This window comes from Molothrus aeneus, chromosome 2 (genome assembly GCF_037042795.1).
Source record: "Molothrus aeneus isolate 106 chromosome 2, BPBGC_Maene_1.0, whole genome shotgun sequence".
In the NCBI taxonomy this organism is placed as follows: Eukaryota; Metazoa; Chordata; class Aves; order Passeriformes; family Icteridae; genus Molothrus; species Molothrus aeneus.
Window position 1 is genome coordinate 107,630,263 of NC_089647.1, and position 26,877 is coordinate 107,657,139.

General features: G+C 40.6%; 1 protein-coding gene across 1 annotated transcript; it reads right to left on the reverse strand.

Annotated features, from left to right (window-relative positions):
* TMEM47 (transmembrane protein 47) lies at positions 1 to 23,052 on the reverse strand. The gene is made up of 3 exons (XM_066545466.1): positions 22,622 to 23,052; positions 9,371 to 9,511; positions 1 to 3,618 (listed from the first exon to the last, which is right to left on the reverse strand). The coding sequence occupies exons 1-3, from the start codon at positions 22,845 to 22,847 to the stop codon at positions 3,440 to 3,442; spliced, it is 546 nt and encodes a 181-aa protein (XP_066401563.1). The 5' UTR covers positions 22,848 to 23,052; the 3' UTR covers positions 1 to 3,439.
* Between the last annotated feature and the right edge of the window lie 3,825 nt (positions 23,053 to 26,877).

The window sequence follows — 26,877 nt, forward strand, 5'->3', positions numbered from 1 at the left end:
ATATTTTGATGGATTCATTTAATAAACATACCATACACTTCTCAAAAATAAATAAAGAACAACATCAGAAAAACCAATACTATCAACAACATGAAGCATTTAATCATCTTTTTTTCTTTTCTTTGAAAGACATAAATGAAATTTCTAGGCACAGTTTTAGGCATTATCGAGGACACAGAGGCAATAGGTTAGTGTGCACTGCGCTGTACAAAAATACAGTCTGAATAAATTACATTGCTAGCCATAAGATTAGACTTCACTTACCAGTCAGTTCATTGCATGTTTAATAATATACAGTTACATGCTAATCCATATATATCATTTATATTTCAAACACATAGGTCTCTCTATATTTGTTTTTAAAATTTACAAAAGCTAAACGAAGTTGTGCAAGAAATCCAGAAGAGGTGCTGGGTATTTGTCAGCACCGGACGGTATACTTTAAGCTTAAAAAATACAAATAACTAGCCCTGCTTGCAAGTTTGCTATATATATATATTTATTCATATATATTTGGAAGAAAAAAAATGGATTTGTTGTGGGAGAGAATCATTCTGCCAGTGAGATAAAGTCAAACAACTGAAACAATAGTGACATGACACAAGCACAACATACAAAATTATTAATTTGTCGTACGTACACTCAGGACACAGACTTGCATCTTTTTTGTGGCTAAAAAAACCCCCAAGAATCAGCACAAAGTTGCATTTACCTTTAGTTCTGTTCTGAGAAACATAATGCTTGTCAAAATTTGCAATGGTAAAGAGGAAAAAAAAAGACACTGCAGTAGCAACCTAAGCTAAAGGTAGGTACCTAAATCCACGTACTGAATGCCCAAACACAAAGGTCCTGAGGAGTCTGAGGTGGGTCCTAATAGACTGCATCCCCTTCAAGAGGAAAAGCAGATGTTGGGACTGAAAATCAGATCTCTGACTCAACTGTGAATCAAGAACCTTGTCTTTAGGCATTCACGTTTGTAAATTGTTGTGCCTGAACGCCTTTCACATTAACAGCCAGTGACTTGCAGAGCACACACCATTCATTTGCATCTGCCTTAGGCCTGGCAGCTGCTTTCACTCAAACTCTACATAAAGAAAAACAATTTGATAAATTAGTGGCTACGTGGGTTTCAGCATTGTACCTTCTTGTCAGCACAAAATGCCACAATGCTGGCCCCAAAACACCATCTCCTTAGAAAGGTACAGACATCTTCTCACAGTGGGCTTCTCTGCACTAATCTAATTCCCATGCCAAACTACAATGTTCTCCATGCTGCTAAATAAAAGCAGAACTACACAGCTGTTCAGAAAAATACTGAGTGAACTATATAGTGAATATCTGCCTTAAGTCAGTCTCAGGAAATAAAGCAGAGTTACAAATGCTCTCTTGGTGCCTGTGAAATAACTGGAGCCAAGTTTTCCTCTCATCCTTTTTGTTCTCCAGGCATCTCCATGCAGTCTCTTCCATGTCAAGCTGTCATTTTGCTCCGTCTAATCTAATTAATCACCACTGCAGATTCGGAATATTCTGCCACAGTAGTAAAGACTGAACTCCAGAGCATGCCAGAGTTTTATAAACCATCTCCACAAGCCAGCAATACTTGCACAGTGACTTCCTAAAGGCAGCCCTGTGGTCATTGCAGACCCTTAGCACCCTGGAGATGGTGGCCCAGCAGAAACACAAGAGATGCCATCTTAACACCCAGTAATTCAGGAGCCTTTTCCATGGAACCAGCAAAACCGTTTGTGTAGAGGTGGATGTGCAACCCCAGCATATCTGCTTGTGTAGAGGTCCACACAGAATATATTTTAAATTTCTCCAATAAAAAAAATAGTTATTTCTAAAGATTACAATTGTATAAAAATATGCTTATAATTAATTGAAAATATCCAAATAAGCAAATTGTAAACAAAAATAAAAGTGATGCGGATTAAATTCATGTGAAGGTTCTCCCTATTTTATCTTGGGTTTCATTTCATGAGTACAGTCTCTGGATGTTTTAAGTGGGAAACATACTAAGTCAGGAGTAATCAGATGTACATAATCACCAAAGAGTCCACTAGAAACTCAGTTTTTAAAAACAAGAGATTACCTCCTGAAGTGCTAATGTTTTAATATGGACATAATGGTGTCTTAGCTGTATTGATGATCAGGGACACTCACAACCTAAGCAGATTTTTAAAAAATGGCAGTTTTTAAATTTGCAACACCCTTAGAAAAGAATTTTTAGCAAGTATTATATTACATATGGAATAGCAAGAAGTTATTTTTGTCGAGTTCTACCTTAACTTGATGTGAACTTTTAAGCATTTCCCATAACACAGAGTCTGTACAAGGGCATATACAGAAGACAAACCGTTGTGTGTTTATTTTGTAACACCAATAAAAATTGAGGGTACCAATCCAAGACTTTCAAGAATGTGTACAAAGTTAGTATTTTAACCACTGCATCACAGCTCATATTACAATTTTAGGATGAATCATTTCTCTCCCTCTGCATATATATTTGCATTATATATATTCATTTATACTAACAAATACCTTTCAAAAATATAACTGAACTTGTTCCATATGCATTCTTTTCATGACAATGTTTGCAAGTTAAATGGTTACTCAGGACAACTGCAATTCATTCACACATTTTAGATGTCCCAGGGACAGAACAGGTCTTTTTCTATTCCCCTTTATCTTCACCCCTCCAGCAAAACACTGAGAGCTGAGACAACTTCCAACTACACAGTCAGAAGCACATGTCTCTGGGTTTGGACTTCCTTCAACAATCTGCTACAGCTGGCACGGTGATGTCAATTACTAATTCATGAAATCCTGTGTGGGTTGGTGGCTTGTTTGGGTTTTTCTTTTTTTTTTTTTTAATTATTCTACCAGCAGACTGTTGAATGCAGATATTAGACAAGTCATTAACCAGTTACATTCACTGCCCTCAACACAGTCCCTTGCAACTAATTCCTTAAGAGTGCTTTTGAGCAAGTAACAAGGGGCCAACTCAGCCTATTGTACAGGATGCCATTGCCTGCTTATCAGACATCTGAATCCTCTATGTTACAGGGAAACTTCTAAATGGAGCCCATACCAGCTGCTCCCCTGAAGGCAATAGCAGATGCAGTCATTGCATTCTCATTCCAACTAGTTTTCTCACAATGATCGCTGTCACGTAGATCCTTTTGCTTGTTGTCAGGAAAAATGAAGTTTATGTATCAGCAGCTTGCAGCATCTGCCTATGAAAGATCAGCAATCCTAGTGTTTGCAGTTCTTCTAAATGGTTGTAAAAGCTGGTTACAGTGTTCACACCCAAAAGGCAAAGGCTATTTTATCAACAGAGCAGACTGTTTGGTGCTCCACAAGTGTTCTAAAAAAACTGTGAGCTAGAAAAGATGGGGAAATCCTTTTTTTTTTTAATTTTTCTTTTCATTAAATGATTTTAGTAATAGTCTTCATAGTTCTTAGGGTTCAGGCAATAAAGAATGGCACCCCCAAATGAAAATATAGTTGCACCCCATGCCAGGCCATAGCCCCAGTTGAATTCATGGTATATTTTCAAGCTGACCGTTTCGATGAACTTGATTGGGTAAAGGACTAAGCTGCAGACCTGGAGAACAACTGAAAGAGAAAAAAAATACAAACGTCAGAAGAAGCCTTATTTTGCTTCCCTAAAACAAAGAAAATATCAAATAACTGAAATTCACATTTAAAATGCTTTTGGAAAGTTTTAGCTTGTAAGTGCTGCCCTTTTTAAATCACCTTCATTTCATTCACAGACAACAGAGCAGCTCTTCCATACTCCCTTGCTGATCAACAAATATTATGGCTGTGATATAATGATGATCCTTCAAATGTCCACAAAATAAACAGTGAGAGTAGTATTTGCCAAATTCTTTTCTGTTTCTCCTTTGTATTTTAGTTTGCAGTCATTACTCCTTCCCTAACAGCAAAACTTGTTCTATTGCCATTATAAATAAGTCAAAACAAGAAGCGAGAATACATATTAAGAAATGTTGCTGAGAATCAAATAATTTACTTAGCCTAGAAATAATTCATTGTCATAGGTGAAATATACTTGTGCTCAGTAGAGACTCAGTGAATCACATATTTCATATTCATTACTGTGTTCTGCAAGAAGAATTAATGGCATTCTTGCACAGAATACCAAGGAAACTATAAAATTTGATCAGTCACTAAACTTCAAGCCAGCAAACTATTATGAATTTAGGGGGTGGGTCAGAAATACTATTTGATGAAAAAAGATAATAGGTCAAATCCAAAACATTAAAAGTTTCAAAATCAATACTTCCTATAGCACTGAGATCCACAGACAAACATTGGCCATTTCACTCACACACACAGCCTTGCAAACTGGCCCCTTTCATTAGCCCTGGAGACAAATGCTCACCTGTCCCGAGAACAGGGCTGCTATGGGGAGATCATACCCCATGTTCATCAGAACCTCAGTGATAAAACTCTGTAAGGCAGTCACTGGAAATTTCAGCTCATCCACCTTAGCCTACAGAGTAGTCTTTGGACACTTACTTGAGACTGACAATCAATGTTTGCACAGTGGATTTTCTGATGTGGATATCAAAATCCACAGGACTTTTATTTAATTATACACTTATTGAAGTGTTACTTAATATTATTCCATTTGATTATAATTTTTTGTCTGTCAGCTCACAAAATACTGTGCAACGTTTGAGAAACTCTGGCAGGGTACACTGGGAAAAGCACCTACTCTTATGAAAAGATTATGCATTCCAGTTCTGTATAATGAGAGCATCTTTGCATCCAAAAGCACCTCAACATATGCTCAGCTTTCAGGCACATCTTTAAGACCATTCAAGGTCAAAAAGGATTTCTGAAAATGTATGGAAATAGATGAGTTTTTCTTTAGTGCCTTCCTGCACTGGGGATGCAGCATCTCTGCTGAGTCAGTGCAGAAACTGCTCCATGTGTGTCTGTGTCAAGTGCAAACCAAGGAAGTCTCCACCTTCCACAGTGTAACATATGAAGTATGCTTAATTTCAATCTACAGATTGGACTTGTCAAAACACAACCAAAAAAAAAAGTGATTCTCTTGGAAGAGGAACATGTTGCTAAAGCAGCAACACACACAAGAGGGTTTTTTGACATTTCCATAGTGAGGGTTCCAGCTTTCCCTACTATTGATCCAGATTTGCTATTGTAGAACTCAGAGCAAGTGCTGGCAGCAAGTGGCTGGTGGGAGCAGCCACCCTCCATAGCACTGTCATCACTTTGCACTGATTTTGCCTTCTGTCATTGTTTTTCCCTGTAGAGCAGGAAGGGAGCTGTGCAAGTAGAGACAGCAGTCAGCAAAGTTATGAGAAATGACCAGCATGACCCCAAAAGATGTTGAAAGCAATGCTTGCAACTCCTGGTCTGTTTCTAATGAATTTACAGGAATTCCATGCTATGCTGACCTGCTAAGGGAAGTGCTTTACTGTACTATCTTTCTTCAGAAGCACAAGTCTTTTCCTGCAGAAAAAACAGGCTGCAAGGAAATCTTTAAAAATCTGCTACTCAAATGCTGTTCAGAGAAGACTAATCATCTCAAACTTGATTGTTCTCTTCAAATGTAGACACATTTTTATGAAGCACTATGATGTTTGCAATATGGGAACAGGAATACTGGTTTTATTCCATTCACATGAAATGTAAGCAATTATACATACTCATCATATTAAACATGCAGAAATCATAAGAAATGCTTTAAAAGTAGGAAAATATAATTTCAGTCATCTTTTTTTTTTCTTTGTCCAAATGTTTGACTATAAATTTTGACGTAAAAAAAAAACCCCACTTATGATATGGCTTTCTAATTTATCTGTAATTATGAAAATGCTGGTTCTGGCTAGTAAGTTCTGCACTTCTGTTCTCTACCTCCTGCTTATTTCAGATCAATAAAGCACTTCATTAATAAGTGCTGGGTGTTTCACAGATTACCTGAAAAAGTAGCTGTAACAATGATAGGAAAAAAAAATATTCCTCTTTTCAGTGCCAAGAAAGATGGCAGTAATGAGAGTGGACACTAATCTCAGAGTCAGGATGGACATCAACAAGGCAAAAAGTATCATAAGGAGGGCAGTAAGGGCCCAGGACAACATGCTTGGAAAGACTGTGACATCTTCATGCTTGAATTTCTTCAAAACTGGACCAGACAAAACTGTCAGTGTTAGTGACCATGCTGCCTCAAAAAGGAGATTGGAGCACATAACCTAGAGAGTATTTTCCCCAACAGTATTTCTTTGATATTATGACTCTTTTTGCTGCCCTGTAGCAACCTGCACTACATTCTACTGAAATCAGTCCTACTTTTTCAGACCATTCCATCAACTTCACGAAATCAAATTCTGGTTTTCAATGTTTCCAAAATGTTTTTCCACTGTAAAATTTGACAAGTAAACTTTCATTCTGTCTTCTACATCATTATGAAAATAGGTGATAGCACAGTACTAAGGATGCAATCCAACTGTGCTCTCTCTATCAGAATTAAAAGATACCTCCTTAAGTATTCTTCAATTATTATCTGCCACCATTTTATATTACTCTCTTACCTGTAATATTTTCACTTAGCCACTGTTTTCCCTATCTTGCATGTAAGAGTATCTTGTGAAATGCTTTAAAAGCTCTCTAATGTCCCCAGGATAGTCTTCCAAACACTGTCACAATTGTTGAAACAGCACCAAAAGGCAAGCATCTTTAATTTTTCTTTTGTTTCTTTTATGGACTTTCAGCAAGCACACTTCCTATTTCTGCCCCTAAATTAGACTTGGTTAGCACTTAGTTAAACAGTAAGTGTATCATGAAACTCCTGCACTGACAAGTTTGTGAGCTTGCACTTTGAGGGCCAGTTTGATTCATGAGCTCTAAGACACCCCAGCAGGTCCATGAGCTGGAGACTCTCCTAGAGCACAGAGGCACACAAGCCAAGGTGGCTTCATGCAAAATTTCCTGCAACTGCCTCTCCATCTGCTCCACATTTTTCCTGAGGTGTTCCTCTACCTCTCAACATTAAAATACATACTGTCAGCTCTAGGAGGACACATTCACATATTTTCATTACTTGCTGGCATATTTTCAGCATCTAGGTTGAATTTTGGTTTTTTTGGTCCCTTTCTTTCTCATCTCTTCCAGTCCTAGTCAGCCAATCTTCTCCCTCATCTACAGAGTTGCTAACTGAAACCTGAAGCTGAGGGGAAAAAAAATCAAAACTTGAAGGAAAAAAACCAGCCTGGAGCCAACTGTTTAGACTCTTATAAAGCACCTGGAAATAACTTTTCCATTTTGTCCTTTCTTCCACACAGAGACCTTTTCTACCCAACACCCACACATCATTAAACGTCTCTGGGAAATTCATACGGTGCCCTTTTTCCAGAGGCAGCTGATAGACTCCCAACCAGAGTTACACAGAATATTTGGTCTTGCCAGCACATTCACAGGTCAGGGTGGTGTTTATCCTGAAAGATTTGTGAAATCCACAGATGAAGGCTTGAATCTATGGAAAGCTGCATAAGGCACAAGCTGCTACAATCTTAACCTTCCCCTCTTCAGTGGGGGATTCTTTCCATAATTCTTTCAAGACACATCATCCATATTCATCTCTACAATTGCTGACATCAAAGATAAAATCTGCAGGAAATGTCTTCTAACAATGTAAGTGTCAAATCCTGAAAGGATTCTCCTCAGATTTGCTAGATAATGAAGAAAACTGGGGCAGGTTGTCTTGGGCTCATCATCTCTCCTCTCATATGCTTCAGGTTATGGCTGTTCAAAATGCACATGCACACACACAGAGGCAAAGGGAAGATGTAAACACCATCATAAGCTAAAGAACCAATTTAATTTCCTCTTAGATTCAAGTAAGCATTAAAACCCTTCACCATCAACCTTTTGTAGTAAAGACTAGAAGCAATTTTATGCAGAGGAGAGCACATGAAGAGAAACAGTAGGATTTGAGGAAATCTTTTCTTGTGGAAAGCCATTTCTCTTTTTAGTACAAACTTTACTAAATGAGCAACACAGCAAGACAGGCATGTATGGCTGAATAATTATCAAGTTACTACACGATGTTATGAGAAATGAAGCCAAAAGCCAAACAAGAAACCAAAAGCCAAACTACAAAAATTACATAACCCCATTTCCTTCAAAGTTACCTGCCCAGCATACCTTATAAACCTCAGAATCAACACTGAATTTTAAAAGAATGGCACCAGTACCTTTATTCATTTAACCAAGCAAGCAATGCAACACACAGAACAAAACCAGACGATTTTCACTCAGGGAATCTGATCCTAGGTTGCTTTAATTTCCTAAAAGCAAACGAAATGCAATCTAGGAATGTGTCTTGAGCACATAAAAGTGCATCTTGAAGGGCTTGGCTCCATCAAGGCAATGTTATCAGCAGGGGGCAGCAGGAGCCTTCCCGGAGTTCTGCTTCATCCCAAACTCCCTCCAATTCCACGCTCTCATCCTCTCATATCCTCATAAGTGGCTTTTTTTAATACATCCCAAAGGTTCTGTCATCCTCTTCATTTCGGGCTATCAGAAGGGGCTTAAGCTGCTGGCTCCATTGCAGATGTGAGTGACAGGATGAAGGCAAACCATGGTTGGTGAATCTCAGGAGAATTTGAAACATCCATGCTGACAAAGCCCCAAAGCACCAGAATATATATAAAAGGAGATGATTTGATATTGTAATTGTACCTCACTGGACCAGTCTTACAGACAATTCAGAGTCTTAGGTCTCCCTTAAGATTTTGTGATAGTTTATATAAACTGTTCCATTTTTGTGTTTTTAAAACCAAACAGGGACTGCACTGTGACAGCTTGTTAAATTAATAACCAAGTGAGATGACACAACAAAATTAATTCCTTATGGCACAGGAGCATATATAAACACCTTGAAAGATAATCCTATTTATTTTCACATGTAGAGCTTCCAGGGTTCACCTTTGGGTATTAATTTCCCTGTTTTAAAATTGCAAAAGAGAGAACATTAAAATAAAAATGGCTTTGCACGAAGAATAAAAATGGGGGCATCAAGCAGCACAAAGTCACAGATTAAAAATGGTATTTTGAGATTTATCCTCTGTAGCTTCTCCTGCTGCATGTACTTCATAAAACAATAAATATAATGCAAATAAATAATTGTTTATGAACTAATAATAGTGCAACTGCAAAAATGATCAATGCTGTGCAGTACTTACAGCCTGAGAAACCTCACTGGAGTTAAGAAAGAAGTAACCAAACACCTCTGGATTAGTATGCAGAATGAGGCATATCTCCCTCCATGAAAGTCCAGCTGCTCTCAGGAAATCTTTTTAATGATGCCAGGGCTTACCTGCAGCAAAGAGCATGACTGCAACTGGTCTGTAGAACCGCCTCCGAGATCCCACGCAGATGGAGATCAGCCCAACCAGGAAAGCTATGAGAATAATGGCAGCCCCACCCAGCAGCAGAGCCAGAGTAGCTATCTGCCAGTCTAAGGGGAAGAAAAAACAAAGAGGGGAAAAAATAATTATACAATTTCAGTAAAACAAGCCCACAGGCCTGACAGAAACAAGAGAATATGAGGAACACAGAGGCTGCATCGAGGCTTGAGTAAATAAAGAGCTGTGTCTTGAATTTCTTTTTCCCCTAATTAGTGAATCACCTTCATAAAACAGATGTAACTCAGAAGCAAAGTGCCACAACCTCCCACGCTTACTCAAGCCTTAGTTGGCTTCGCCGGGATTTTGTCTCAAGTAAAACTGAGTAATTTGGTCCCCTGGTTTTTATCCAATTTAGAATGAGAAATTGAGGCTGGCTCAGAATCAGCTGGCGTTGGGTTAGCTGCCCCTCAGTCTGCTGTAACTTTCTCACAAAAGAGAGTGAAACTCCAACCCCTGCATGAGTTGATCAGGATGACACAGCAAGGGAAATGCACGGAGCCTCATCATACACACCTGTCCCTTGGGAAATACCAAGGCCACACAGTATGAGTAACAAAACTGAGGAGATGCTCAAAGGTTAAAATATATATATATATATATACATTTTTTCAACACTAAAAGATAGCTGGAAGTCAAGAATTTCTAAAGGCAGTAACAATCATTAGCTGCAGACCCAGTCAAATACCAAGCCCATTTTAAAATGCCAGTTATCCTCAGGAGTCAGTTTTTCTTCCCCCAAAATCAACCTCTGCACTTGTCCAGACTATTTTCTAGTTATTCTGATATATAATGGATGCAGTTATAAACAACATATTTGCAGTCTTAAATCAAATAAATCAGAATCCATTTGTAAGCTGATGGCCATGATTCATGTCTACAACATCCAAAATCTAACTTAAGAGCTTCTGTGGGACTTTAGAAAGGCACAGGCTTTGGGCTGTCTCTTTTCCCAAAAGAATATCTAAGACCTTTCCTCTCTCCAGTAGAAGGCATCAGGAAAAAGAATCAGATCACTATTTACTGCTTATCACTACTATTTACTAGTTCTAGAAGATGATATAAATTCAGTTCATGAGAAAAGAACCTATGGATCATTTGCATCTCACTACTTTGAAAATGCTACCAGTCACATGATACTCAGAATAAAATGTCCAAGTTCACAGAAAATGAGATAATTATTTGCAAATTAAATTTAGGTATCTTAAGGTTACTAAAACAACAACAACGAACACTGTCTTTTGGGAATGAGTAAAAAGCACTGTTTTAAATAAACAAGGAATCCAGTTTCAAGAGGAATCTAATCTGCTGAAGATAAAGACAGTGCAGCTGTGGAGTTTGGGAATGGAATGCTGGCACCTATTATCACCAAAAAGCCCTCACATATTACATGAAAAAAGATGAAGGAGATTAGAAGAAGAAAGTGGGTTGAAGAGCTATAAAAGCATTGCCTGAAAAGAAAGTGATTTTAAAGGGGGGTTTGTGCAAGTACACATGTTTATTTTCATTCTTTTCAGAAATCCAGGCATGTCCTTTACTAATAATTTAATTACTAGGTACTCAACCTTTGAAACTATTTTACTCCTTGTTTTATTACTGGACTAACCCCTGGGAACAATCTTTCATTCTATCATCAGCATGCAATCTCTAAATCTCTAATGCCAGTTTGTTGTGTGTCCCACTGCTACACTATCACTATTGGGATGGAAATATGATTTTAGGACTGGACAGAGATGTTTCTGCAAGTGGTTTTTAATATTAACATGAGCCTTCAGAAACTCCAAGAGGTTAGTGTACTGATGATTTAGAATGGATTTTTCCAATATCAAAGTGCATTACAGATACAAAACCCAGAAATAAATAAACAGAATGGATCACTTTGGAACAATATGAAAGGAATCCTTGCACTAGAGAACTACACAGATAGACCAGCCACATAAATCCATATCACACCAAAGTTAAAAGACACATAAAATTGATTAAATAAATCAAAGAGCCAGACAGGAAAACTCAGAAACTAAAATTTTTTGAAAGTCACCACAAATAATTAAATATTAAATGTTATCTTGGCATTGATCAGGTGCCAAACTGTAATGCAAAGGGATGTGTATGACACTGGAGTAGCAGCTAAATGGAAAAACAGGTTAAGCATCCTATTGCTTTCCAAAACCACACTGGAAAAACCACCAAAAAACTGATCATAAATTAGGCAAAGATGACATAAGTGCAGGGTTAGAATAAAGTTTAACTTCCAGGACAAATATACAGATTTTAGAAAGGTTAAAAACTAAACAAATTACCTTACTATAGCACTGATGTGGGAGGCAAAAGGACAAATGAGTGTTGGGAGACACCTACACTCCTAACTAAAAAAGAACTGCCTTGAATAAACAAAATTAATTTCTTGAGTAAGACAACCTACTCAGAGATGCTGACAGCAGGGCAAAACCAAGGCTCTTACTGCTCCCCACTACCAGCTGGGGACCAGGTACTGAATGCTGTGCTCTGGGCACATCTGGAATTGCCTGTTTATTTTAGTCCCTTTCACAGGAGCATACAGCCTTTGCCTTGAGCTGCAGGGACTTTGGTTGAAGAACATTGTGAAGGTCAGACATTAGTGCATGAAGAATATAGGACTAAACTTTCCTATAGTGGCTGCCATAGTAACTACATGTTTAAATCTCTGTGTCATCTTGGAAAAAATGTTAACTTTCAATTCTGAAAGCCATTTGATCTGGTGACAAAATAAAGCTTATGGTGGACTAAGAAAGCAAAATATTCTGCATGGGTCTTCTACTTAACAGCAATTTTTTACTTTTTTTTTTTTTTTTTTAAATGCAGGCCATTGGTCTTTGCAGAAAATAAAATAAAGATCCAAAGAACCACTACCTCTGAAGGCAGAGCACCCTGTAAATCAAGTATCTATAATATAAACACATAGAGCAAACAGAGCTTTTCTACAAAAAGAGCTGTAGTGTTTCTCAGACTACCCAAGAGTGATTTACAGGACACAGCATCAGAATGGGTTCAGGAGATTGTTCTGTTACACAGTGCTACTGGTACACAGAACATAAACATCACAAACCTACTTTAGAGCATCCAAAATATGCTTGTACCTCTTCTAGGCATGCACCAATCTTGCAAAGAAGTAACTAATAAGAACTGTAAGTTCAGGAGCCTCAGCAGTTCAGTGAGACTGCTTTTTCTCACAGAGATAGAAATATGAAAAAACAGAGGTAAAATGGGGCCTTACAGATGATAATTATTACTCATCTGCATACAAAACACAATTGGTTACACTTGAAGAGTACACATCAGTCTTTTTCACTGTACACCACTACAGGTTTTTAAACTACACATCTATTATCTAAGAAAAGTATTAGGAACTTGTAAAAAAACTAATAAAACTCACAGAAATGTTAATAAATTTTTAGACTTTAAAAAGCACTGTGACCTAATGCCTAAATAAGATTTCCTTTATTGGTTTAGATAAACTTGAGATCTTTTCAGTGTTCCACCATTTCAGCAATACATTATGAACTACACCAGTAGTGCCACCTATCCCATGCAAACTAGAATTAAGACATTTTTGACAATTATTAGGTAACTCGAGAGATTTCTTAAGAAAAGGCTCACTTAATGTATCCTATTTTTAGGTCTGAAAATCCCCAAGAAGCATTCCAATGTCTATAACCATGAGAAAGACATACTGCAGTTCTGACAGCGATTACAGTGTTTGCATATTTTTGACTATAACAATCTGCCCATTAGTTTGGGAATGTGGGCTTCAGTATTTGGAAATATATATCAATATGAACCTAGGCACTTGAGATATATTTTCAATACATATTTGGTGAAAAAAAATTATTAAAATTACCATCTTCAGTTAAAAAAAAAAACCAAAACAAAAAAACACCAAACCATGATGATACAGTTTATTTTCAGTTAGTTCCTCATACAACAGTCTGTGCCTTTCTGGGGGACAGCTTGGTCTCCTTGCTATTTGGAAATTCTGCCTGTTTCTTAGTGACCCAGAGGCACAGTGTCAACTGTACACTGACATGTCTAACTCTCCTCGCTTCTTTCCCCAAAAGAAATGACCCAAGGCTTTGAGCTGTGATTTTTAATTAAGAGCAGTGCTATTTCCTCAATTCCTTGGACAAAATAATACTTCACTACTAGGAAAAAATCAGGGAAAGTCATAAAAGAAGAAGAAATCACATCGAAGTCCTGAAATGTCTATTTTAATAACTAGGTCCTTTTTTAATACAAGAGAGATCAATGTAAAAGGCTAGTATAGATGTCATGTTTTCAGTAAGGTACCCCAAAATTAAATATTTTTTTCAACATGATATTCTACCAAGCAAAAGAAGTAGAAGAAGTGGTGGGCATAGAAACATACTGTGGAATATGTGAAACATTGGTGTATAGGGCTATTCCAGACAGGGCATGTGAAGTGAATTAATTTCTTAAGAAACAATCACATATTCCTTTCTTCCATACAATGGCTCTCCAACAAGTCTTCTCATAAAGGCTGAAGTACCAAAATGCATGCAGCTGTTACATGATGAAGGCAATGTCTGACCTTCTAAACAAAACAAAATCTTGGTAAGAAACAAAAACATAACACTCAAGTTTTTCTGATTCATTGCAATGCTTCTATTTGTCAAGTACCTGCCCTCAGACAATAAATACTCTAAGAAATTGCAATATAGCATTTAAAATCAAGAATAATGATTTTGAAATAATGTGTGAAACAGAGAAACCTGAGGCACCCACACATAAGAAATTAAATGTAACCCACTGAGTATCATAAAATCCAACTTAAATAAATACGATAGCTAGAGATATTCCCAATTGCTTCATATTCAAACTTAGATATCAAATAGCCAACAAAAGTTTGAGAAGTGTAGTGATATATAAAAACATAAAGGCAAACTCTAGTTCCTAAAAGTGCTTTGGTTGCATGATCAATAAGATTTCTTCTTTCTTCAGCAGGATCATGAGCAGAAGCCTCTGTGCAAGGTGAAGATCCACTGAATTCTGTGGAAAAGCTGTGGAACAGCAGGGGCCATTAAGTTCTCACGTCAAATTACTCTACAGAGGTCACCTCTGGAGCCTCTACCCGAGGCAGAATGATGGCTTTCAAAGAGCTGCTCAGAAGAATTCTGCCCTGGGTGAAGGGGATGCTGGCTAAAGCTGGGAAGCCCAGTGCCTGGAAGTTCCTGGGTCCACACTCCTGCAGAGCCAGCCTGCACGTGCAGCCCTTTGGGATCCCACAGTGGACACTTCTGCACTCTGCAGGCACAAGTGCATCCTGGCAAGATCCATACCAAACCTCCATAAGCTGCTCTAGCCACAGCTTTTCACAGTTGAGCCTTGTACAAAAATGACAATAAATATTTTCTGCTCATTGATTAGTATAGTATGTTTACTAGTGCTGGCTGCTGCAGACATACTCTGGCTTTTGTATTTTCTTTTTATTTTATGGATTGAGAGTAAGATTTTTCTGAAGTAGGAAAATTACTTGTGCATGTGGTACTCAAGTCACTCAGACACTTGAAAAGCATTACCAGAGCTACAGAAACCAGCCAGCTCTGGTTTAAAGCACAATTTCCTCGAGAGAACTCACTTCACACCAAGGCTTTCTTTTAAAAGCCATAAATTTAAACAAATGAAACAGCTACATTAAGTCACAGATATGTTATAAAGAAGGACATGACATTTTCCCTAAGTCTGTCTTTATCCACACACAGCAGCATGTGGGACAAAGCCCTGGGTAACCCAAGTGCTGCACAACACCCATGGGACTAACAGGAAGACTTTCCCATAGCTCCAATTCACCAGGACATTGACAACACCCAAAGAGAAATTTAAGCATTTAATGCTGGGTGCAAAAATCCCTAAGTGCCTCCTAAGGATAATTCAGAGGCTCTACATAAGGCATCAGTCATTTTGCATTTACTGTACTAGAGGCTTGTAGGATGTTGTAGTGTTCCTGATGCCAAGTGAAGAGTCACTTAGAATCAGTCAAAGAAAAAGAGAACAAGAGAGACATCCAAAAAACAGTGCAGACCCTGTGTCTTACAGAGGTGTAGAATGCTAATGGATAATGAAGGCAGCCAACCAGTGAAGGAGGAAAGGCAGAGAACTCCTTAGCTGCCATACCCAGGGGCTAGAGAGTTTCTCAGAAGCTGCAAGGCCTTTCCTTCCCAGCTCTGGCTCCAGACTCCTAACCTCACACCTCTGCCCCCTTTTCCCAGTGGGATTTCCTGATTGCTAGGGTATGCTGTAACTGCCCTCCTCTGTCTGTTGGACCCAAGGCACAAAAAGATTTATGAGCTCCATGAACAAATAGGTACAAGGAAATCCAGATCTGAGTCTTGCTCCAGAGAACCTCTTATTTAACTGGTCCCTTCCAATGCTCTGTTGCTGTTGATGCAGCTTTCCCCTTCTGCACAGGAATGCTGACCATCACTGGATGGTGGCCCAGACTCAAGGCTCTCTCACCTTTGAGGGAAAAAGGCCTTAGCAGCTCCCTACAAAGCTGCTATCCTCTTACCTGGGCTCCTCCTGTGGCTTTCCTCTTCTCAAGAGCAAGGTAACTTGTCACTCTAAGACATGAAACAACACGACGTGCACACACTGCTGTTCTCAAGGTAAAAAAGGGGAAGTTTATTTTCTGACTCCAACATTTATAGATTTCCAAAAGTGACAGTGGATTGGAGGGTGAAAGTGCCACCTCTCCAATGACACTGGACAAACCAACAGTTCATCAAATTTCTCCTCCTCCATAAAACAATGCAAAACAATAAGTTATTTACAGAAAATGTGTGAAAAAGTTCATTACAAGAATGTAAACATCCAGAAGGCTTAGAAAATCCTAAAAAATCAGGGTGACAGTAACTGAGATGAGAGAGGAAGAGGCTGACTATTCCAGGTAAGGTAACAAACAGCCCCCACTGGCAGGGTGCTCCAGGCAGAAGGTGCTCTCCCCCCAGCCACCCTCCTCAGCCTGGAAAGAACATGCTTGATAGTCTGGGGGAAGAACTAGCAGCCACTATTCAGACTGCTCACCTCGCCATGGAAAGCAGTGTGCCTCACCTTCCACCCAAAGATGCCATTGGGAGAGCAGGGAACAATTGGGTTCTATCTGTAAAAATATGGTAAGCAACTCTACTGCTGTGGGAAAGAGACAGCAAGACAACAAAATGGTCTAAATGCCTGGGGAGGTGCAGATGCATGAGCAACTTGAAATGCAGCAGGTGCTTGCTCATCTGCCCACGGACACACACCTCTCCTGAAGAATCAAGCTTGCATTCCTTGTTTATAAGAAATATATACACTTTGCAGAGATGTGGGTTGGGATGAGGAATGTTGTATGTCTGCTCTGTGGTCCATCTTTATTTCTAAAATCACCAAGTCCTTTAAACATAGCACAACTTCAAATAAAAAATTAAATGGTGCCATTATATAGATCTTTATTTTACCATTTATAAGCCACACACATTGCACGCTGCTTTTGCCAACAGAGGACTTCAAGACAAGCACAGCATTACAGAAAATCATGTAATCTATAATTCATTCACAGAATAGTACAGCATGTACTCAGGCATTTCCTCTATTGGATACACAGCATTCTTCTGAGATTTGCTTGTTACTATGTCATTTTAATTATTGTATATTCATTCATTCAATGAAAATAATAAAAAAACCCTCAAACAACTGCACACACCCACAACTTTGAGAACTTCACAAAAACCTGGAACTCTTAGAACTCTGCCATTAGGAAAGAAGTGTGGGAGATGTGTTATACAAGCTTTTCACAGTAAGCTCAGTATTTCTGACCTCTTCTATAAAAGCTACTACTTTTTAGCAATCTGAAATACTATGCATTGGAACTGGAAGTAACTATTTTCCACAGTTATCAATGTTCTTCCAGAAAAACGGCAATCTTCTGCAACTTTCAAAACACATTCCATTGTTCCTTGAGAAGAACAATTAGCATTTTAAAGAGTTTGAGGTGTACTTCCCATCAGAATGATGACTTCAAGTGGAACAAGTGAAATACATAAAGCAATACAGCTGGCTGGACTTTACCACTCCTCCTGTTACTCTGAATCCCATGTGGTCATATTGGGCCACAAATCAGTAGCAGAGGCAAGGCCACTCTCTATGCAATTCTAAATATAAAAATCTCATCAAATATTAAAACTTCTTGCATTATCCCTAACTCCAGGGACATCATATTTAATAAACAGAACTTAAAGCAACAGGATACATTACTAATTTTAAAATTGCAATGAACAACAGCAGTAGCAATAACCCACTATAGCTACAAGTCTTTATTTATTTTTTAAGAGTATTATCACTGATAAGGTGTGAGGTGCTCTTGCCCTGATCACACAAACATCACAGATGTGCTCTAACCACATCTTTTACTGCTTGGAGAAGGGTGGCTGCAATGGCAGCCTCCACCATACTAAAAGGTCCAGACTGAACAGGATCTGCTGCTCCCATGGCCTTCGGTCCATTTGTAAGAGAGGGAACATTCCTTAAAATATTCTATCAGGGGCTGCTGTGAGGGGTAGTTAAGCCAATTCAAGGCATTCTGCACAGTTTGAAGAAGCCAGATAGGCATCAGGCATAAACAGAGTGTCAGTCATCACAGAATCAAGGATAATTTAAGTGGGAAGGGCATCTGGAAGTCACCTAGTTCAGCTCCCCATGGAAAACAGGGCCAACCTTCAAGTCAGACTCAACTTCAAAATTAGATCAGCCTGCTCAGAGCCTTAGACACTGAGTGTGAAGTAGCATGGCTTTGGATTTTATATTCATCTTCAGATACAGCGCTGGGGATGATTATTAGAGCTAATACACAAAATGAAAGACTACAGTATTCAAAACCAGAAGGAACATTAATTCCTCCTTAGATTGTATGAGCCACTTTTTACAGGTAAGTAAAATCACATTCATTCTTCTGTTATTTCATAGCAAACTACCAGCCTTGCTGAGCTTTTTACAAATACATGTCAACATCAAATCTGAGCAATGATCCAGATTTTCTAATGAGGAAGCTGCTTTTGAGCTAGCAATTTCCCCTTGGAACAGCTCCTTAGATTCTGAACAAGGAGATACCATCCAAGAGTATTCTGGCATGTCAATTCAGATATCTGCATCTAATGTGTAATTAAGGTTAAGCCCCTTGAAGTGCTACCGAATGAACAGCCTCTGGTGCTGCTTTTATTTTAAGAACAAATTAGAACAAAATTACAAGCATAAAACTAGACTCAAGTTGTTTACTGCACTATGCTACAGGCTAAGCTTACCTTCATTGTTTGCTCATCACAAAGTTTAATACAGACTCAGAGACTCTGTTGCATGTATTTCCTGGAGATGCTTTGTTTTTCAGGTATTCATGGGCAGTTGTAAAAGGGCATAATATTCTTGAAGAAAACTGAATGTTGCATAAAGAAATCCACAGGTTGTAAAGTAACAAAGCCATATACCCCACATTCACCAAAATGAATACAGTTAATCAAAACCATTCAAATGTATTTTTATATATGCTGTTTTCACAATAAACTGAAAGGCTGCAAAGGAGCCATTGTTTTCTATGAATAGAATATACACCTATTTAAGTCAAAATAGACAATGTTCACCTGCAGGTTAAATTCTATGGAGCCCTTTATTTCTTCTACATTACATTTGTGTATCTTTGATTTAAAGAGCCATAGTGGCTGCAGTCTGTTGCAAAAATTCAAATTTACTGTTATTAATCTGCAGGAAGAAGAAAAGTACCTGTGACGGTATAGATATACCAGGCAGTTTTGTACAGAATGCATTTAATTTTAATGCTGTGACAGGAATAAATATTCATATATAACTCTTGATAAATCTGCAAATAAACCACCACAAATGAGATATAATGCATTTCAAATAAGGTCTAAAAAATAAATTTGTTTAAAGAGACACAAGTTTAAAATACAGTGGGTCTAAAGACAACTTGTGCATTAGCCAAGGTAAGCTTTGATCACAGAAAACAGCTATATGCCAAGACAGGTGGTGAAACTTCAGAGCTTTACAACTGCATTTCTGAATTTCAAGATTTCATAATGAAGCTTTCCACACTGGCAACTTTGTTATTCATCTCCTGAAGTTGCTGCTAGTGGGAGATTTACTCAGATCCTAAAGACTCCAAAAAAAAAAAAAAAAGCAAATTAAGATGAGATATTTTATAACTTTCAGGTGTACAAAAATTAATTTGACTCACTATTTTACATACTTGAACCATTATTATTGTGAAGTACTTCCACAAGTTTAAAAATAGTATGTGAGCAAACAACACTTGCAAGTTACAAAAAAGCCATTGGAACAGTGAAAGAACGAATGTGAACACATGCTCCAAGCACTAGCAATGCTTCAGGAAAAATGAGATTATTCCCTGCTACAACAGCCAATGCAACCATGCTCTGTGCATTTCCTTCAGCTCTCCACTATCAAGTTGCCCTTCTGACAGCAGTCAGGGGTCCTACATCTAATTACAACAGAAGTTTTTAATTAAACCTTGAATATGCTTTAACAGCTTCCAGTGTGAGCATGCCCTTGATGGTGCCACTTGAGGTGCTCTCCTTCAAGGGATGATGAAGTAAACCTCTTAAAACCATGGGTGAAGATGCTTTTTTTCCTGTGTGCGCTGCTGCTTCTCACAGCTAGCTGCAAAGCTGCCTGCACTGGTATCAAGCTAAAAGAGCTTTCCCTGTGGGAGCTCTCCACTATCTGCAAAATCCTGCTTGCTGGATTCACAATGTAGGTGGAAAGTGCACTTAAAATATTAATGCCAGCACACAAAACGGTCTTAAATATGAGCCCAATCCAACTTGGTGAACTTAGTGGGAGCCCTCCTATTGGCTTCAATGGCAATTGTACCACAGTAGCAAAAGGCAAGAGGAAAACAGTGCAGTTTCTCATATTTCAGGTCTGGTCAGAATGCAGTACTCTGTGCTGAGCACAAGGAAAGTGAAGGGTTTATCCCAGTCACCTCAAGTAAAACAATCATACTAGACTGGAAAGTATTTGAGGAAAATGGGTAAAGCTCATTTAAGAAACTTGAATAAAACCGGATAGGCAGGAATTTGTGCACGATAGAAGAAGGCACCAGCAGAGGACAGACCAGATTTTCAACACACAGCATCCAAAGAAAACTACATCTCATTCCTACCCATCCTCATCCATTCATCTTCCACATCCCCACAGACAGACAGGTGACCAAGAGAGGAACAAGAGAGATTAGTGTCCTTTTATGCTGTTCCATAAGCTGTCCTGCTTCTCTCCCCGTCCCACTTTTGTGTGTGTGTGTACACACGCATGCATGACGGGAGATGGATGGAGGGGGGAGCCCAGCAGAGCGTGTGGAGCTGGGGGGGACTGGAAGCAGGTTCTCATTCAAGCCATCTGAAAAGTCTTTCTGTAATCAAGGGGATACTATTTCAGGAGACAGGGAGAAGGGGCAAAGGATTCACGTTGCTAAGGAGACACATAGAAGCTGACATTCCTACATAAATTTCCATTTATACCAGGGAAGGAAAAGAAAGCACTCCAAACTTTGTGCAGACACCCTGGTAACTGACTGAAACATGCATTTCTTTACAATTCATTTTATATTACTTAAAACAAAACCCCAAAAAACATTTTAACCCTCAAATATTACTGCACACGACAGAAAAACCAAAATAAGCACAGCAGCAAAGGAACCTGTGTAATTCCAACTCAAACTGAGATCAGTTATTTCCCAGAACCTATACAAGGACTTCAGAGAACACAGGAAAACAAAACACACCAAGAATATAGTCAGTCCTTGGCTTTCCCTCCCAAAACACACATCTTGTCCCTGAACGGTTTACCCAAAAAGCACAGCAATCCAAAAAGATGATTTATCAATGCAAGTGTGTGTATGGACAGGGATAAAAACGATGTAGAGGGAGGCTGGCTGCATTTGTCAGTGTTTCTGTTGGGGCTCCAGAAGTTGCTATCAGGCATAAAGTAAATAAAACCACCCATGAAAACCAAAACAATTATCACACTACAAAAGAATTTACTGAAAAATATTCAACAGGCAGCTTGTTTTTATTATTCACAACCCGTTTTTGAAGTACTCCAAGCAATAGTGAAATGACGTTAAAAAAAACAACTATCTGTGATCAAAGACCTAAAAAGGTGAAGTACGAATGAGCATCAAGAAATCACAACGGGGAGTGTGGCATGAAGGCAAAGGAGCGTGAAAGACGATGGGGAGATCAGTACGTGCTAGAGAAAGACACACACAAGCACACCCGGTGTGATGGAGAGAGTCCAAGCCCAGGCGTCCCCACTCTGGACAAAGTAGCAACCGGTTTTGGTTTAGGAAGCCCCAACTTTCCGGAACCTGAGACTTCTCAGATGGGGGCAGAGGGGCAGTATAAGATACTCGATCCCAAACAGTTTCTCACTGTATAGGGAAGCCACCACACGGAAAAAAATAATCAAAACTAGTTCAAACTCGGGATCTTTTGTGACAGTACCACGGCACATAGGGAACCAGTCACCATATGTGACTCGTTTCGCTCACTGAAGCCTCACACCTCCCGCACCCCGGGCACGATCCGAGCTCGGCGCTGCCCCTCCCGCACACGCCGCTCGCTGGGAGCGCCGCCGCCTCCGCCCCAGCCCGACCGCCGGCGAGATGCGGCTCGGGGAGGCTGGAGGAGGACGGGGAGAAGGAGGAGGATGGGGACGGGTGAAGAAGCCCGGGAAGGGAAGGGGTGCGGAGGGCGGGCGGACAAAGGTGCAGGCAGGGGACTCCTGCCTGCGCTGGGAGCCGGGCGGTGACCAGGGGCGGCAGGGGGCGAGGCAGGGAACCGGCGGGGGCAGCGGGGCACGGCCCCGGGCACTGCTCCGGTCCGGGGGGACTGGCCCCAGGAAGGGCTGGGATACACTCCCGAAGGAGACCAGAGTGAAGGAGAGGCAGCTTGAGGGATTCTGGTGGGTTAGCCACGGCACGGCGAGGGGAAAGAATTCTCAGTGCCCGGGGTGCGGTCAAGGGAACCGGAGGCGGACGAGAAGGGGGAAAGCAGCAAGGGCTGGCGGCGGAGGGGAGCGGGGCAGCGGGGGCAGCCGAATCTCACCGCTGTGCAGCGTCGACTCGCAGAGCCAGCTGTCCAAGTTGCCGGGCTTGCGGCAGGACTCCCAGAGGGACAGGTAGTACTGGTGGTCCGCCGTCACCCAGGCGGGGCTCAGCACAGCTCCCAGGTCCAGGCACAGCGCCAGAAAGATGCAAACCAGCCCCACCAGCTTCAGCGGGGTCAGCACCGAGACGCGCACCTCCTCCATGCCGCTGCCGGCCGAAGCCATGGGGCCCAGGGGAGACGAGGAGGACGCGCTGCCGCCGGCCCCGAGGGGAACAGGAGCGAGAGCCCAGCTCCGCGCAGAAGGGGCGGGCGGAGGGAGAAGCGGCGAGACCAGCGCTGTCTAACGGTGGCGAGATGCGTTCGCAGGCGGCGGCAGCGCCGCTCCCTCCCGCCCTCCTCCGCCGCGCTCCCGCCCCGGTGTATCAGGTGCAGCCGCTCTCCCGGCCCTCCGGCGCCGCCCGGCCCGGCCCGGCCTGGCGCGGCGCGCTCCGCCCCATGCCCGCCCCTGCCGGGGGAGGCCGGGCCGCGCTCCGCGGGGAAGGGGCGGGGGCGCGGCCCCTGCCGGCCCCGCTCCGCCCCGCCGGGGCCGACTTTGGGCAACTTTCAGCGGCCGCAGGCGGCGCCCGGAGCCGCTCGCAGCGCCTCGCGTCGGTTCCCGCTGCCCCCGAGCGGCCTCCCCGGCTTCCCTGGGGGCCTCGGCCGCCCCGGGAGCGGGAGAAGCGCCGGCTGTGCCCCGGCAGCCCCGCGATCGAGCCACAGCCCCCGGTGTGGCCGGGCACTGGGGGGGTCCCGGGCCGCAGCCCCGGCCCCGCCGCGGTATCGCTGCAGCGAGGAACTGGGCGAAAGGAAAGGCCCCTCGGATGCAGGATTAGCCGTGCCTGACCTTGATTCTTCTTCTGGAGTGACCTTTAAATCACAAGATATTAGTGGAGGGTTTAAAAAAATAATTCAGCGTTTCATTATTCGTGTGTAGACTTACCTGCGATTCGCGCTTCCGTCTCCCGTCAGCGGCGTTGCTGATCCTAAATTAAATCTTTGAGGAAGGATAAGTACTTTGCCCGGTTTCCATTTAGTCTCTGCTTATTTTGTTTAATTAGCACTGAGGTGCTAAGAATGTCAAGGGCAAATGTTTGGGTTAGTTATTAAACAAGGCACTAGTATAATTCACTGTCTAAAGGAGCTCTTCCTCGAGATACAAACACACACAGGCACGAAGGTGGAGTGTAATGTCCATAAAGGATTATTAAAAAAAGAAGAGCAGAAAGATTCAACCTGTAGATTTTAAAGTGAGTGTTGCTACTTACATTTGAGGGAGAGCTAGCAAGTGGGAAGATAAAAGTTAAGCCAGAAAAGCCATTATCTAGTGAAGAAACAGGGAAAATCTTGTCCATGAGTGCTAATTATTATATCCCTATTAATAGTACTTAGAGGGTTTTTTTACCTTCTAACTATAGGAATATTCACATTAATTTTGAAAGGTGCAGGATTAAAACTTAGTGGTTTGCTTCCTTCCAAGTTTAATTTCATTTTGTTCACAGTTTAAGGCTGAAACAGAAAGGAAAAATATTATTTACATGACAAACTTCTCAGAGCACAAACAGCTTTGCTCTTACAGCTGCTCGTAGGAGTTAGCATATGAGGTCTAGTCCTGGTTTCTCAGTGGTGTTATGTTAGAGAACACTTACAGCATATTGCAACAATTTCTCCTTTTCATTTAGATGTCTCCTCTGCTAGAAGCACAACCACCGAAGCTCAGTACCCTGATTCCATAGCAGGTGTATCACAGTGCATATAATACTCTGATGTTAGCAGAATTTGGTGTGTTTCTAATGGGCTCTTGGCCATAGGTGTGAATTCAACTACCACCAGTCTGTAATTAATCCTGAAAATGAAACTCATTTCCATAAGCTGTTTCTGCTAGAACTTGGAAAAAAATTAGAAATTTGGAGGTGGAATTTTGTGGAGTTTGTTGTTTTTTGGATTTTTTTTAATGTGTGGTCTTACTTCACTAGGTATGTACCAGACACATATGTTAAACAATTTGTTTGTTTGAGTCATGTTTCTATTACGTTCCAAGACGTGTAAAGTATTGGAAGAACCTAACAAAAATAATTAAAAAAAAAGAGGAAGGAGTTAAACAATAATTGATAACATAGACATGCCAAGCTAAAGACTTCAAAACCACATGAAGTGCAGAATCATGGTTCTGATCTAGTATTTCAAATAAAAGGGAGAGAAAAAGTAAACACCTTGCTAGACTATGTGAAAACTTGTGATATTATATACAGAAATAACACTGGCACCTATAGTTAATGTTGCCAGTACTTTCTGGCAGTAAAAACTCAGTTTTTATTTAATTAAACCTTTGCTGTTTGGGCTGGAGTTGCCTATACAAGATACCTGCCTCAGGTTGATTTTTTGTTTAAGAGTTACAGCTAAAATTCAGTCATATGTAGTCTGAAAAGTAGACATTTTCACCATCTAAAAAAAAAATCCCAAAGACTTCAACACTTTACTCAGTGAGAAGCAGAAGGTTGACATACAGCCTCCCCCAAAAACAGCCCCAAGCACAGCCTGCACACCTCGGCGCAGTGTGCTGTGCTCTAGAGAGATGCTCTGGTATCTTACAGTCTCCCAAGAATTCATCTGAGGTGAGTGTGCGGAATCCATTTACAGCTTCTCTATCTGAATAAATGATGTATCAGCAAATGGATGCTTGGGCAGGCTCCAGCCTCCACCTTCTGGCCACCCACTGTTCACAAAGTACCTCAGAGAGTGCTGGGGCCAGTCTGGGAGTGAAAAGGAACAGGGACATGTCAGCCCACCTCAAAGACACTCACAGATCTTATTAAAAACAGCCCACATGGTGGGACCACTTGTCCTAAGGCACCTCCCAGCACTGGGGGTTCAAGGGTTAGGAAAGCCTGGGCTTCACAAAGGGTAAGGAGGGCTGAGAAGAAGGCAGAGGCAGCATAAATGTACAAGGAAGGTTAAGTGAATAGAGGCAAAATGGGAATAGACAGCGAGAAAGCCGAAGTAGCAGAGTTCATAACAAAGTAACAAGCACCATTGCTTCAGAAATTTCTCTTTGACTTAAAGATTGTGACTATCTCTTTTCCTATGGTAAATGGATGTGAAATCAACTGCAAAAGTCTGCCCTGCCCCCCTGGGTGGTCAGTCCAGAGAAGGAACAGCCACTGAAGCTGTTAGTTCAAGTGATAGGGATCTCCTCTGTGTCCCCAGGAAAACCTGACCTTTGCTGATGACATAAGTTGTGGTTCAGTTCACAATTTCACACAGTGTGCCTTTCATCTGTACAAATAAGTAATTTTTTGAAATCTCTGAATGACTTACCTGGTTTCATCTTCGGAGCTCAAACTGGAAAATGAAATCAATTACAAGGACCTTTCTAACATGTAAGACATTAAAAGCTTGTTGGATATTTCCAAATACCAAGTGCAAAGCACTGCCCACCCTTACCATAAGTGGGCAGTTCCAATGAATATCAGTAAGTCTGTACATGGAATCTCTCTCAGGAAACAGGGAAAAATACACCATCTCTAAATCTAACAGAGATGTTCGTTACTGTATGGATTTTCTGGGTCCCCTGTCGGAGGAGGAAATGATGAATCTGACTCCATGTTCTTAGAAGGCTAATTTATTATCTTATGATATTATATTATATAAAAGAATGCTATACTAAACTATACTAAAGAATAGAGAAAGGATATAGACAGAAGGCTACAAAGAATGATAATGAAAATTTGTGACTCTCTCCTCAGAGTCTGACACAGCTTGACAGTGATTGGTCATTAAGTTAAAACAATTCACATGAAACCAATGAAACACTGACCAGTTGGTAAACAATGTCCAAACCACATTCCAAAGCAGCAAAACACAGGAAAAGCAAATCAGATAATTTTTTTTTTTCATTTTTCTCTGAGGCTTCTCAGCTTTCCAGGAGAAGAAATCCTGGTGAAGGGATTTTTCCAGAAAATATAACCGTGATAATTACTGTTTATGAGAAACCATATGCTAAAGTCACAAAAACCATCAAAGTATTTCAAGAGAATTAATACTGTTGTATTCAATAAAAAGTCAGTATCGGGATAAAATTCAATGAATTAATAGTAAAGGTTCTAAGCCTTACTGTCTGCCTGCTTCATTTCCTTGGAGAGGCAGGGATCCTTGGGAAACATAGCTCATGCTCATGTATTAATTAGTATGCCACCATTTACATTAGTCAGAGCACA

What these genes read in the sequence shown, in the direction of transcription:
- TMEM47 (XM_066545466.1), bottom strand. Translation starts at nt 22,847, where the DNA reads ATGGCTTCGGCCGGCAGCGGCATGGAGGAGGTGCGCGTCTCGGTGCTG. An exon ending in CGAGTCGACGCTGCACAGCG is followed by an intron (nt 9,512 to 22,621) that starts GTGAGATTCGGC and finishes TCTTCCCCTTAG; the next exon opens with ACTGGCAGATAGCTACTCTG. An exon ending in AGTCATGCTCTTTGCTGCAG is followed by an intron (nt 3,619 to 9,370) that starts GTAAGCCCTGGC and finishes TTTCTCTTTCAG; the next exon opens with TTGTTCTCCAGGTCTGCAGC.